Genomic DNA, 15,632 nt, shown 5'->3' with positions numbered 1-15,632 from the left:
GTGATTTTAATTTTATGGTCATATGTTTTTTAATTGTCAGAAATGTTTTAGTGGATTATTAATTGATTAGGGGTATAAAATACTGAGCATAATATATATATATATATATTAGAGGATGATAAATGTAAATTAAAAAAACTACACTATTTGACTGAAGAATAAATATGACTGGAGAATCATGATAGAATTAAAAAAAATTAAGAAAATTGAAAGAATCCAAAAAAAGATTATTTTTTTTTATTGAAAATGGACAAACTATGTAGGATTTCAACAAGTAATCTTATAGGAATATTTAAAAAAAAGTGAATTTGAAAATTAAAAAAAAAACTAATAAATAATTTCTGTCAATAATTGAGCAATCTGCCAATTTTGACGAAAAAAATTATTATTAGATTTTTAATAAAACAAAAAATCTTTAAAAAGTAAAAATAAAAAAATTAATATGATAAATAATTTTTATTTCTCCATCACATGGCCTTGCCAGTTTAATTTGGACTAAGTTTATGTTTTTTAGCCTCAAATAGATGTTTGCAAATTTAATTAAAAAAAATTATGAACATTGTTAATTCTGTGCGAGTTTTATGTAAAAAAAAAAAAATTTATTGCTTGTTCATTTTGTTAAAAAAATAATAAAATAATAATAAATAAATAAAACCCTCAATATTATTAAAAAGAAGAACAATTAGTTTATGAAATAGAATAAGAGAACGTAAATATTATTACAATTATGTAGTAAATAAAAAAGCCAATAATTTTTCTTTATCAAAATAAATGCATAAAGCGAACAACCATTTGGTCTATTGGCATCGGGTCCCTTACGTAGGGTGTTCGTCTCGAGTTTCGAACGTGGCTCCCCGAGTTCGATCCTTATTTCACACAAAGTGAGGGCACGGTTCAGTGGTGAGCGCTGCTCCTCCAAGTATTCGTCTCTGGGTTCGGGCGCTTGTCGTCTTTCTCCAAAAAAAAAAAACGCATAAAATGAATATTTTGAAACTATAAATAAATAAATAGATTTAATTATTATTTATTTTCAGCAAATTATAATTTATTTTTCGCGCCCCTAAATAAATCCAAGAGTCATCTTCCACCTCGCGTTTTCTTCACAAGGAATCCAGATCGATCGAGAGAGAAAGAAAGAGAGAACAATGGGCAACGCTCAATCTCCATCATCGAAGAACCCTAGATCCGTGACGGCGAGCAGGGCATTCAGCAAGCAAGAGCTCGATGATCTCCAATCCCTCTTCGTCTCCCTCGCCTCCCAGTCCAAGAGCTCCTCCAAATTCATCTCCCCCTCCGTCTTCCAGTCCTACTTCAAAATCCATGGCCCTCTTTCTTCTCGGTTGATCGATCTCATCACCCAGAACCGCCGCGACGGCATGCTCACCTACGATGATCTTCTCATCACTAAAGTAAGTAAGCGGAAATCCATTTCTCAATGTCCATTAAAACTCCTTGAATTTCCTCAAATTTCATCCGTCACTTGGTAGGCGACGTACGAGAAGGGAACGAGGGATGAGATCGAGGAGTTTGTTTACCAGCTATGCGATGTCACGGGTGATGGCGTGCTTTCAAGGTGACGAGGTGTTTGACTACTTTTGTTTCTCATTTTCACGTATTGAATGGATTGCTTGAGATATGAAACTAGCATGTTAGGTTTGATTTGGAAGCTGTATTGGCTTCTATCCATGATGCTGTTTTCTCTCCGGGGAACGTTGGATCGAGCTCGAGCTTGGATCGGGATGTCCTGCAAGTGTTCCTCAATGCGGCAACGTTTGCAAAGCAGGGAGAAGGGGCAGATAGTATGTCTTTTGCTGATTTTAAGAATTGGTGTGCTGTTTTGCCGTCGGTGAGGAAAGCTCTTGGAAGTTTGTTGACGCCTCCTGATCCTAGTATGTTTTCCTTGAGCGTTCTTTAGTTGCTTTCATTGCTAAAATCATGATTTTTTTTTTTTTTCTGAAAATCCTGATTGAATTCTCGTAACATTTGATCTTATATATAATTGTTCCCGGTGTTATCAACAAAATGCCCCTTACCAGTACTGAAGGTTAGAAATCATAACTGTTTTTGCCATCCTCTGTCTTCTTATTTCCGTAGCAGGGTTTTTGCTGAGACCGAGCCATACCCAAAATAGTTCATGTGTTTGAAATGGGAAAAAAAGAAATCATCTTGAGATATCAGAGCTTAATCCTTTCTAATAGATTGGGATAATTTGTTGACCCTGTTGTGTGATCTACGAGCTGGTGAACCAAGCCGAAGCTAGGGGGCATGCCATACTCAACACTAAACTAGTTTATAATGTTGGGCAAGGAATGAACTAAATAGTCCTACATTTAATAAGGGAGCGAAAAATCTCAATCATATGTATCACTTGGACCCAAACATGTGAGTCATGACTGTGAAATGGATCAAAGCAGCTAATGTCTCACATGGGTTGTGCTATAATGACTAAAATATTTTAAATGTTTGTTATCATAACAAAAGCAGATTTTGGACTTTATGTTAATATTTTTATCCTTATCTCCATTGTGTACTACAGCAGGTTCAATGATAATACTTTGTGTACTACATTGCTAAACTTGTTACTGGGAATGGGTTCATCTTGCAAATTAACATTATTTCCCTTACCAGCAGAGTAGTAAAGGCAGGTTGGCCACTCCTTGTAAGAAGCCATGGATACAAATAACGTAACTATTGCTGTATGTGCTTGCATGAAGTGGATTATGGGGTGGGTGGATGAGTAACTGAATAAATAAGAAAGGATTTCACAATACAAATTAATGAAAGTAAAACCTCCTTCATGTCATTTATCTGTGAAACCATGTAATATCATGCTGGCTTACCTCTTGACAAGCTATCTTTTTTCTTGGGCTTATTTGGGTAGTTATTTTCCATATGCTAAATTAGTTCTCCTTCTAGGCATACCAGGCTTTCAACTTCCGCAACTACAATATCCTGAAGATATAAGTTCTGATATGCTTATTTTGAGGAAAGAGGATGCATGGCACATTGGAGGAGCACTTTCTCAAAGTGAGGCAGAGGAGTGGAAACTTTTGTATCATAGTGCAATTAATGGCCTGAGTTTCAACACTTTCATGGGCAACATATCGTGAGTGTGCTTTTTACTTTTTATAGGAAATATTGCAATAGGAGTGTAGGCTGACTTTGCTTCAACTATTTTTTCTTTAACAAAAACTGCATAAACAAGGACACTTCAACAAAAACCTCATCAACAAGAACTCTTTATCATTGGCACCTTATACTAAGCCACAGTCCACATCTTATGCATAACATGCGCTGGCTGCCCTTGTATCTCCAGGAGCGGAGACGGTCCAACTGTTCTTGTTATAAAAGACACTGAAGGTCATATATATGGAGGATATGCTTCTCAGCAATGGGAGAGACAGAGTGCTTTTTTTGGTGACATGAGATCCTTCCTGTTTCAGCTTTACCCTAGGGCATCAATTTTTCGGCCAACAGGAGCAAACAATAATCTGCAATGGGTAAGGTTTGTTTATAAGACAATGGTTTTAAGCAAAAAAGTTTTTGAACAGCTCTAGACACAAGTGTGTTTGCACAGTTATTTACTGTTTTAGCAAGAAAGAAACATCTGTTGTATGGTCTTTTGGCTGTTTGAAAAAATGATTTGGAGAAACCAAGTTAAGGGAAGTTAATATAAGATGCCAATTGTCATGGAAGTTGGTGAGAGAAAACTGGGAAGAAAAAGGTGGTCTGGTCTTGTTTCTTGCTTGATGGTTTTCCCACTAAGTGTACCGAGAACTTTTATACATGAAATCATTAAATGCTCTTACCAATCTATTTGGTCATGGATGCATTAAATTGCCTAAATAGAAATATCAGAAATCTGATGGCAGAAATGAATATAAACATTAGTTGATATTTTGTTCAGGTAATCTGACTCCATTTTTCTGTAGTGTGCTGTGAATTTCAGCTCAGATAGTATTCCTAATGGCATTGGGTTTGGAGGACGCGAAAATCACTTCGGTCTGTTCATTTCTGCTAACTTTGATCGGGGACACACATTTTCCTGCACCACTTTCAACAGTCCATGCCTCTCCAAGTCAAGCCAGATAGTCCCAGAAGTGATTGAATGCTGGGGAACTGTGGTGAAAGGATTGCAGAATGAGAAGGCAGAGCTTCCCAAAGGCACAGTCCTGGAAAGATTCAAGGAGGACCGGAACATGCTCAAGATGGTTGGTCTTGCAAATGCTAGTGAGTGAAGGTCTTACCCCGGAAGGTACTACTTCAAATTTCATAGCCTAATGATCAATCTACACATATCACCTTTCATTATATATATAGCAGTAATAGCCGGGTGTTGATTACCTTTCGCTTGCCTTTTGGTTCTTTCCTTGCATACTTTTTTACTTGTTCTTCTATTGTTATTGCAGAAAACTATTACTGACCACACAAGGGATTAGCATGGGCAATTTATGTAAGTCTTCATAATAATGCAAACCTTAGTGTGGATTTGCTTTTATTTTTTACCGCCATGTACATAGACTAGAAAGTTACCACTGAACTTGCAAAGCCATGTTGCGTGTTTGATTTTCGAAGTTGATGAATGTTTGTGATCTCGTCCACTTCTAGTCTCTTTATATATTACAAGGTTTGTTAATTTGAGGTGATATCAATTGCAAATGTGGAAGTGAAATGATAGTTTCATGTAGCAGGACGTGAAAGTAGAGGCCTGCATTTGTGTCAGTGTTAACAAAAATCATAGTAAAAATTATTCTTAAAAAATAAATAACATTTGTCAATGATATTCTAGCCAATTGACGTCGGTACTGACATTGGATTTTTTTTTTTTTCTTTTTTGTGTAGGGGTGTAACGGGTGTTAGTTTAAAAAAAATTCAAAATTAAACTCTAAAATTTATTGTAAAGTGAAGGTATGCGTTTGTTAAATGAATTGTTTGTTAAATTTGCTTCATGATTTGGCATTTTTTTTTAAGGGCATACTTGTCAATTATTTGTTAATAGTAATAATAATAATATTATGGGAAAATTACTGTTCACCCCTCGTAATTTTCAAAACTTCCCAAAAACCCCCTCCTACTTTTACACACCACGGACTGACCCTTCAGTTAGTGTTTAACTTCACTTTACCCCCTACCGTTCACTTCAAATGGGTCAGTGTTGTGAAATCCCATTTTTGGTCACGAAAATGGTGGGAAAGGAAAGCCGAAATCACGTCGTATTCAGCGCTTTTGAAGAACTTTCTGCTGGTTTCGATAGACAATGCCGAGGAGTTACATTACATCTTGTTATTCTCCTCGTTATCATACAGAAATATATAAATCGGTTTTACTCGAGCGGAAAAATGAAATTGATTTCCATCGGATTGGTCAAGTGCACTTCGTCTTCGAAATGAGTACGTAGTCGATTTTATTGTCGAGGCGAGGCGTGTGCCGTTGTCGTCTTCTCGTTTATGGTTGTAAAGTTGTATTACGACGAGAAAGAGCGATGAATCCTGACGAGTTCGTTTCGTTGTAAAGTTCTTCCTCGTTTATGGTTATCTGTTGTATATTTTTAAATAATGTTTAACTATTTGCTATTATCCGTTTAAATATTTCTACTAATATGTTTTAATAATTGTCGTATCCGTTTAATACTTCCCGTCTCGGGTTTAACATTATCTTTTACGTGTATAACTATTACATAAGCGATGTAAATTCTCAAAGTCTGCGTAAAAGCGGTGATCTTTTTCGTTTGATCCGAATTGTTGGCGTGTGGCGCGTGGCGGTGGCGAGGTTATGGTATCCGTGCGTAGAATGATGGCGGCATTAATTCTTATGCGCGATAACATCATTTCCGAACACCCGATTCGTTCTCGTCGATCGATGTCGGCGTATTGTCGTTTAACTTTTTCTCGGATCACGAAGAGTCGTACCGCTTGTGGACTTCACACCATAAATAACCGGGAAGAACCCTCCCACTGAGACAACCACTCCTAAATCGTCCTCATCATCCTCCTCCTCCTCCTCCTCCTCTTCCTCCTCTTCCATGGACAATCGCTCTATCTGAAAGGATGTTTTCGTGAGCCTTCTCCTTATCTTGAGAATCGATTAGCCGTGATCACCGAACTAGTTAAACTATCTTTTTCCTGACCCAGTCAAGTCCTCTCATAGTGCACGAATGCGGAGGATTCTCCGTGAGTGGATGACGGGAAAGCGATTAAGAAGGCGTTCGACTTGGGTATGAAAAGAAAGTTTTCACGTATTGCGTGATTGCGGAGGATTCTAGAGGAGGAGATCGTGAAACGTCCTTTAAGACTGAGGTTGACATTTACCACTTGAGACTTTACGTTAGCGTTTAAGAAAATGGCGTCGATGTACTAGTCATTACGTTACGTGTTTAACTATCGGGATCGTCGTTTAAGTCCTACCATGACACGTTGATTAATAGTCGTTTTCGTGAATGTGTGTTGTTTAACCTTTTTAATGTTGATGCGTTTTGCGAGGTTCGAGTTGATGCGCTTGTTACTGCAGCCGTGTGAGCGTTCGAATGTACGGACGTTTGTTTCGTTATCACGGGTCAGTCGTGAGTGTCCAAAGTCCAGAGCGGACGTTGTAAATGTTGTAAATGTTGTAAATCTTTGTAAATGTTGTAAAATGTTGTAAATCTTTTATAAATAAAAGCGAAACAATCGTGATTTGTTGTGAACTCGAAATTTAAACAAAGACGCTAGTAAAAAAGCGATGTGGGAAACAAAAAACGTCGTTGTAAACGATAGAAAAAGTTAAAGCGATACTCGAGTTACTCTTTAAACAATGATAAGCGAGTGTTTAAGAAAAATACGTAAATATGTTTAAGCGAGTGACCGGGGAGGTACCCAGTCTAGCAGCGCGATGTCGATGAAAGCGTTGATTTAAAGCGATAACATATTATTTACGTGATATAGACTTTTGGTTAAGCAGGTTAACCGTTATTTTTAAACACTATGTATATGCATGTGTAAACATAAAAAAAGCAGCGTTTACTGCAGGAGACTCAGTTAATTGAGAACTTTCATTCGAGCGATGACGACATGTCTTCCTCGCGACGATGACGTATATTTACTTTTTGCCGCTTGGGATGGAGGGAAAAATACCGCGATCACATCACGTCTAATCTAACCTCTGTCATCTACAATGCGTAGCACTTTTTGTTTGCGATTACGACTCGCATTTTTTGTTCTTACATCTTCTACTTCTTCTTACGTCGTCTTCGTTTTTGTTCTTCATTTCATTTGGTTTTGTACGATTTGGTTTTCAGTCGAGTATATTATGGAGAGTTTTTGTGGTATTGCTAGATTCAACGGGGAGGGAAGAGTGCTAATGTTCAGCGGCTCGAGACTTCTTGGGGAATTGGTGTTAGCTGAGATATGTGAGCGATGGGGTCTCGAGTTTCTCTTGTCGGGGTTAAGTTCATCGCACGGATGGATATAAAAGCGGTTTCTTGATAGAAAAGCGATGTTGACTTCCAGTCGGATGTGTCGCGTCCACTCCGTCTTCAGAATGTCTCGTAGTTGATCTTGTCGTCGAGGGCGAGAAAATGTGCCGTTCTGCGAATCCTAATGAAAGCGAGGTTTTACTCGTTGTAAGTTCCTTTTCTTTTAATTATTTTCGGGTTATGCAGGGGTCGTTTATTGTTTTAAATATGTCAATCATTTGGTTAACATATTGTACTAGTCCTTTTACGTTATTAGTTAATTGTTTAAGTATTTAATTTAACGTTTAACTATTGTCAGTTATCGCTTAAACATTATATTCTCCGCAACATATTGATCTTTTCGTTTGAGTGAAGTGTTGGCGAGGGAATCTGATTCATGCGAGTGCTCCCATTCATCCCATGGTGACCACGGCGATTGTGGGATGTCTTCACTTCCTCGTCCGATCATTACGAAGTGTTGTCGTTGGATATTGGTCGGCGTTTTGCGATTGTCGGAACATTTTCGGGGATGTACTTGAAATCGTGCGATCAAAAGGAATTTTTGACTTGAAATTCGTAAAAGCGAAAAACGTCGGGGTGGCGTGGAATGCCCTGCTGCACGATGGTTGTCGTTAGGCGCTTCATCGTCGAAAAGAGTATAACAAAAATACTTTTCGGAATCGAAGGCAATCAACCCGTCGCGTACTTGCGGTGGTGGCGTAGGTTGTCGTCGCGTCGAAAGCGTCGAAAAATGGGTTAGCGCTGAGTGATTGAAGCTCGAGGACCGTCCCTTATGCAGGCCGTCGACGATTCGAGAAGGGACGTGTTGCGGGAACATGGTGTCCACGTACCATCCAAGCGAGCTTGGTTGGGAAAAAGAGCATGCGGGTGGTCCTGCGGCGTGACATCTCCGACTATAGTATTTGCTTTGGTATGTGGATAAGGTGGTGAGACGAAATCCGGCGGCGTGCGATCGTGGAGAGAGCGGTGATCGTTTTAAAGCGTGCATTCTTTTCTTTCGGGCGTGTATTGTCAGGATTCGAAGAGGGCTTGCGGTGGCTCTTTCGTTTTCTCGATGGTACCCAGCTCCTTGGAAAATATCGGGAGTGCGCTCTTTGGGTCGCGAGGGAAAGATAGTAACAATGGTTTTTCCGCGTCGCCTTCGGTATAGTCGACAGCGAGACCGATGCAATTGGACTTAGTTCGTATCTAAGTTTGGGCGATGCCTTATCACGAGGGTGGAGATTATCATGAGATAATTACCTTCCGTGTCGAGACGAGTCGAGGGCCTTGTGAGCCTTGATGCGAGAGTCTTCCCTTCTTCGCCAGCGTCGTCTTGTCTTCGACGTTTGGAGCCCGATTTTATGAAAGCCCGATGTCGGACTTGGGAAGGCGTTGAGGGAGAGTCTTTGGTCATATGCTTCCGCATTGCGTGAGGCATCCACGGCTAAAGATTTCGATGATCACGGTGAATGAGCTGCGGTACCGTATCACCGAAGCTCATCGTTGGTTGATTAATAAATCGGATATGGCACATTGGTCGAATTATACGTTTCGGAGGTGATCGTTGGGGTGAGATGTATTCGAACGTCGGCGGAGTCGTTCGATGCTTGGATCAAGGAAGCTCGTCATTCTGCAGGTGGCGAAAATGGTTGACTCCATAAGGTCTGCGAATGTTGATTTACACTTAACGTTTAGTATTACCCTTTAAACATTCTCGATCTTTGTTTAATTACACTTTTACGACTTTAAATATTAATCATTTCGTTTATTTAATTACAATAATGTTTTAAACATGTTGTGAATTATTTAACCATCACTGTCTTTGTTTAACCTTATTTGCCGAGTTGAGTGATGCGCGTGTTATATAGCCGCGTGAGCAGCGACCCAAATGGGAGACCTACTTATGCCCGGGACATACATTCGAAGTTAGAGATCATTGTTGAGGACGGCCCGAAATCTTACGTGTTGGTCGTTGTGTCGATGATCGTTACGAAGTGATTGACCAATGCAGCAACTCTGTGGATCTCGCCATCATAACTTGTTCATGTCGAAGGTGGCAAGTTTATGGTATCCCTTAGCGAAACATGCTTGCTAGCAGCGACAATGCGAGCAGGCAGACGCAACGTACAGTCGATTTATGAGCGGGTGCTTCACAGTCGACAATTACAAAGCTGGCGTACAATGAAGCTATATTCCCGATACCGGCGATGGCGAGGCCTTGAGGGCGGAAATCGTGAGCTTCGTTCTGCGACCCTTTGTGACTAGAAGGCGACCGGGCGGCCTGGGCGAAAAGAGGATCGAGTCATGGCGTTTGATGTCCAGCGAGTTACATTGCAGACTACTGCCCGAGGATCCGGTCATGATCGGCGATCTTCTGATGAAAGCCCATGTCGCCGACTAGGCATTGTTAATAAAGCCCGACGATGACATGGAAACATTGTGTATTTATAACGAATTGAATGTATTTACACGGAGACATTGTTATTTTTGAGCGGATACTGTCTGTAATTTGAAATATTTCAAGCTGATGTTTTAAACGATATATGGTATATTTAAACAATGAAAGCGGAAATGTACACAACTACAACGTAAATTAAACAATGAAATGAAAGCGAATGAAATTTAACATCGCCTTACGATTGAAAACAAACAAAATTTACATTGAGATATACAAGTCATGTTCTTGAAAACAAAAACAATAAATTGAATTGTGTATTGATGGGCAACTTTCCATATTTAGTTAAACAATAAGTGCATTCATTTAAACGAGAGAAAGTGTTATTTTAAGCAGTGCAGCCGTAATTTGAAATATTTAAAAGCCGATGTTTAAAGCGATATATACTATATTTAAACAATGAAAGTGAAATGTACACAATCACAGCGTAAATTAAACAATGAAATAAAACCGAATGGAATTTAACCCGCTTTTACGATTCAAAAACAAACAAAAATTTTACATTAAGATATACAAGTCATGTTCTTGAACACGAAAACAATGAATTGAATTTGTCAGATTTACGTTTGAAAACAAAATTGACGATCAGGATATACTGAAGACATGTTATTCAAAAAAGCAATTTAACCCGCTTGTGACGACACCCCTTTGTCATGGGACGCCAGGGCTACCCTCCCTCCTTAAGTATGCGGGTAACATACCATGAATCCGAGGGTAAGGAACGTGCATCTGCGGTGGCCGTAACTTCTCGCACGGTGGTGCTCGATAAACCCGCATGGCGTGAGCGGGCGCGATCGACGCTTCCTTGTTTTTAGCGTGGGGTTTTACGTGTAGTCGTGGCGGCGGGTGCTGCAGTCGCCGACTCGCCTAACTCCATCTCGACACAAAGGTCGAATAGATTCCGCTGTCGAGATATGCAAGTCGAGATTAGAATACCGATTTAAATACCAAACAGATAATTAAAGAACTTACCATGTCCAACGCGTCCTTATCGTACCCCGGACATGAAGAATAATGCCTGTATTCTTGTTTATCATTGTCCACGAGCAGCGACATGGAAGTGGCCATTCATGATTATCGGGAGGATGACAATTTGAACTTCATGCGAGGTTCTTGCAGCATCGATCCCGATCATAGCCATGATATGTGTCATGTGCGTCGTCACGCTTTGGCGTAAAGCAGTATGAGCGGTCGATGATGGGAGGCGCTTCTTGTAAGGATATGGCTCTTTGCTCGGCGACTTTTGTATTATGCATACAGCGTCCATCACATCATCGGTGACCATCTCCTTTCCCCTCAAGCGTGTATAACTTTCGTCAGCGTGTGGTCTTTGGCAGTCGTCGTTCTTCCATCGACGGTCTCGAGGGATTAAACGATATGAGATATTAGAAGACCATATTAGTAAATATTTAAATGATATTATCAATTGTTACATGATATTATATATAATTAAGCGGTAGGCGAAAACTTAAATGATAACATAATGGTATTAAACACTATTAGGTAATAGTTAAACACTATAGAAAACTCTTTAAACAATATCGTAAAAAGCGTTACACTTACCGATCCATGAGGCGGTTGAGGAAGATCCTCATCGACTCCCCTTTCGTGTTGTTAAAACGACTCGAGGCCAACCCATTTCTTCTTCTTGAATAAAAAGCTTTTCCGAGTCGTCTGGTCGATTTTTGATTGGCCTTGATCGTCTCTCTCGTTGCTCGGTCGGGGTCTTCATCGACATCTTCGCTCGATGCGGGGGACGATGGCGACGGCATCAGCTGCGAGCCACGTCCTTACATTGTTGTTCTTGTTGTGGGATTGTGTCGGGCTCGATCTTGAGGACGACGGCGACGGCATCAGACCATGAACACTTCCTTACATGGTTCTTGTTGTGGTGGGATTGTGTCACCGCTTGGGCTGTCATGTCTGTGCACGCGACCGCGGCAGCGGATTCGACGATCTTCTCAGCCCGTGGCCATGACAGCGGCATCGTTGGGAGACACGCCTTAACTTGTTCTTGACCTTGAGGATTGTGTCCATCTTTGATGCGCGATCTGGCGGCCGGTTCCAGCAGGTCGGCGATTTCATCGAAGAGAGTCGGCGACCTTCTCAGCCGTGCAGCGGCCAGCATCGTACTGATGTCCTCCACCGTCGTGGCCGTATGCCAGTGGCGGCAGGCTCGATATGACATCGGCCGCCGATGGTGTTGCTATTGTTTCATCGTCGGCCGTGCGGTGGAGCGAGGCGATATTATTCTCCTCTTTTCGCAAGTCTCTTGAATGTGGCCGCCTTGGAATGACCTTCCCGATGATGATACGTGCGTCGTCAAATTCCGGCGCCTCGTTCGTCCGGGTGCTCGGTTCTTTCGAGGGATGGCGCGGCCGATTTGTCGAAACGTCCTTCGAGCGCCTCGCACGGCGACAAGTGAAACTTCGATCGTCAATATCTGGCGTACTGCGTAAGAGTTGCGGTGACATCTTAAGCAATGTTAGCGGTGGGTACGCCATGGTCGGAGGGCTGCCGTGGTCGGGGACTGTCGTTGTCGTGGTAGGGGGTTGTTGCATCTGCGGGGTAGGGGAGGGCTTCTCCGTGCGAGGAATCGCGTCTTGGCGTGGTGGGGTGGAAGTAGGAGAGCGGCGTCCGGTAGCACGCGATAGAGGCTACCCTCTCGTCCCGCCTTCGAGCGAGTGGTTCGGGAGCAGATGGCATCCGTCAGTCGGTTGGCGCCCAACAAATATTTCTTCTTGACGTTGTAGGAACCATTTCGAGAAACTAACATATGTAAACGAAACAATTTCGGTGAGATCGTTCGTTTTAAACTATAAAAAACTATATATTTAAGCGTTATAGAATATAATTAAGCGGAGAACAAAAATATTTAAGCGGTTATGAATAATAGTTAAAGCGGTAAATACTAAAGTTAAAAAGCTAAATAAAATGTTTAAACATTAAAGACTTATGTTAGACATTGTCCGTGATTTATTACCTCTTTTTCCATCGAGCGATGACAAGCTCGTTTCTACCGTCAGCTTGCTTCCGGTGAAAGTACTTTCACCGTAGCGAGCATCCTTGGGATCTTGCCGAAAGCGGACTTTCTTCCCGTTCCGGTCATCTCGTAAAAACCAGGGCGTTAAGCGCGACCGAGCAACCCTTAATGTACCCTGTGTTGGTCTTCTTCCCGGGCGCATCTATCTTGCGCTCGGGCGGCGCTTGTGGAATATCCTCCATGCAAGCCACGCGTGCGTCGCTGCGCCCATGCGTGTCGCCCGTGGGTCGGTAGATCGTCGAGCGTAATCAGCGATCCGATTCGGAGCCAAGCATGATGTATTTGGGAAGAGGGGCTGTCCCCGTAGAGTACCCGTCGGGGAGTTTGACAAAATTATCTTCTTACTCCCCTCGTCGAACAAGTTGCACCGAGTGCTCTTGATGGAGTCTCTGTGTCTCGTGGGTCTTTGATGAGATCTGCGGCCTTGACGCCGACTGGTTTTTCTTCTTACGAAAGACCGCTCGCGTCGCTCATGCGCATGACCAAAACGAGGGCCACATCTTGAGGTCAGAAACTTCGGCGAGGCTTTCCCCGATCCCGAATTTATTGATGCGACCATCATGTCAGCTGCAAAGAGAATCAAGAAGGACCCTCTCTTGGTATATGGCTTCCAGCTCGATTGAGCAGCTGCAAGCGGTGTCCTTGAATAATCTCCCGGTGTCGAGGGGTCAGTGTTAACTTTCAATTCGACTAAGGTCTCCATGGCAGGTGTCGAAATAGCAGACGCCCATTAACTAGGTTGACCGCCGTAATCACAAGCTTGCGATATTGACAAAAGTTTAAGCGGAAATATAAGGTTTTAAAGCGGTAAACTCTCGGTTATTAAGCGAGAGATATAAAATGTTAAAGCAGAGACCCATTTTGTTAAAGCAGAGGCGAGAATACTTAAAGCAGAGACAACAAATGTTAAGCTGTAACATCTCATTTCTTAAACGTCAACCTCATTTGTAAAAGCGCTAACCATATCAAAGCGAAGCGGAAATGTACATTATAAATATTACACAAATCATAACAATCGAAAAAAACTATTTCGATAGTGTATACATACTGAAAATGCAAAACAAAACAAAACCCTAGCAGAAATCTCCCACGGACTAACAAAACCCCGTAGAAATCCCCTCGAGACTTCGATATCTTCCAACATGTGAGGAGCACAAAACAAAACCGAAAAAAATCTTTCTTTAGTATGAGCAGCTTAACATAAAACCATACTCAATACCTTAGATTGCAAATCGATGAAATGCCAACTAGTTGCTGGCGGGGGACTTCTCCTTGAGATCTCGGGTGGAAAGGGAAAAGGCGATGAAATGCCAATTACGGAGGCTTGCCGGTAGAGACAACTTCGGAGGCAGTGCGGAAATGGAAAAGGCGAAGGCGTGAGTTGAGAAAAAGCAATTAAAGCGAGCTCAGATAAATTAGATCTCTCGGGAGTTACTCACGGAAAACCCCCACTTCCTCTCAAATCACCGAGATGGTGCGACCCACGACTCCCCATGCAAGGGCATTTTCAGTCCAAAAATTTGAAACTCACTCCGATTCGCATTCGATTCTGAGGGTTTGGGGGTTTGAAAAAGCATAGACTTTAAAAGGAGGGGGTTTTTGGGGATTGCAAAACTAACGGGGTGTTTTTGGCAATTTTACAAACTTAAAGGGTTTTTTTGGCAATTTCCACTAATATTATTATTATTATAATAATTATTATTTTATAATCTTGTAGGCATGATGTATTTTTGAACGGTTGTGGGTCCAACTGCACAGTCCGATGTAATGAATATGATATAATAAAAAATGAAAATAAAAACACAAGGAAGGGTTGGTTAAAAGTTAAAACCTTGACAAAGTTGCATATGATCTAGCAGTTTTTGATTTACAAGTCATAAAAAAATTAAATTTTTAAAAAAATATATTTTTTTTTAAATAACATATAACGCTTTTACTCCTAATTGGTAACCTTGCCTCACGGTTGCTCTGTTTCATCGGAGCTTGTTGTGGCCGGACTATCTCGCTTCTACAAATCATGTGTGAGCTTGCTGACCGTCACAAGAGCTTGTTCCGGCATTAGTAAGCCCTGCAACACCGGATTGAACCTGATTCAGGAGTATAGACAGTTTTTTGAATAATAGGCGACAAGCGTCTCTTTTTTTATTAATATAAAGCAATACTTAAACAGCGATCTTTGGAGCCGGATGTATGAGTATGAAAATAGTATAAAAAAATCCCAAGTGAGCGATTATATGAGCGATGCTTGTCGGGAGAGATTTGAACCCATGAGCTCCCCTTATACTTTTAGATGTCATCTGATTTGAAAATTTATCCAATGGTTGAGAGAGTATAGACAGTTTGGTACCAGTATCATTTTAAAAATCTAGCAAATCATAAATTGTTGTTTACCGGTGTGAATCAAGTGGTTCAATTACAAATTAGATGCATCGCAACCGGTCTCAATCTAATTTTAAATTTTTAATATTTTAATATTTTTTTATTTTTTTAATTGAAATGGTGAAACATTGAGAGCTGTGAAATAACTAAGTGAAAGCGTGAAATGATGCATATTGAAACCTGTGAAACAAAACTTAATTTTTAATTTGATTTTAAATATGAGATGAAACTTGCTTTGATATTTTGCATGCATTTGTTTTAAAAATTAATTTATTATTTAATATTATATATATATATATATATATATATATATTTTATAAATT

General features: G+C 40.8%; 1 protein-coding gene across 2 annotated transcripts; it reads left to right on the top strand.

Annotated features, from left to right (window-relative positions):
• Positions 1 to 1,086: 1,086 nt before the first annotated feature.
• Positions 1,087 to 4,646, top strand: LOC120270909. Of its 2 annotated transcripts, XM_039277987.1 has the most exons (7): positions 1,089 to 1,409; positions 1,488 to 1,573; positions 1,654 to 1,889; positions 2,917 to 3,106; positions 3,317 to 3,500; positions 3,933 to 4,255; positions 4,410 to 4,646. In XM_039277987.1, exons 1-6 carry the CDS (start codon positions 1,146 to 1,148, stop codon positions 4,236 to 4,238), a joined length of 1,266 nt encoding a protein of 421 aa, XP_039133921.1. In that variant the 5' UTR covers positions 1,089 to 1,145; the 3' UTR covers positions 4,239 to 4,255; positions 4,410 to 4,646. The 2 variants fall into 2 exon arrangements, with proteins under 2 accessions (XP_039133922.1, XP_039133921.1); XM_039277988.1 differs by lacking the exon at positions 4,410 to 4,646 and having other exon boundaries at positions 1,087 to 1,409; positions 3,317 to 3,505; positions 3,933 to 4,046.
• The last annotated feature ends 10,986 nt before the right edge of the window (positions 4,647 to 15,632 follow it).

The sequence above is a fragment of the Dioscorea cayenensis genome, chromosome 10 (assembly GCF_009730915.1).
Source record: "Dioscorea cayenensis subsp. rotundata cultivar TDr96_F1 chromosome 10, TDr96_F1_v2_PseudoChromosome.rev07_lg8_w22 25.fasta, whole genome shotgun sequence".
In the NCBI taxonomy this organism is placed as follows: Eukaryota; Viridiplantae; Streptophyta; class Magnoliopsida; order Dioscoreales; family Dioscoreaceae; genus Dioscorea; species Dioscorea cayenensis.
Note: the sequence above shows the minus strand (reverse complement) of the source record. Positions and strands in the feature narration are given on the sequence as shown.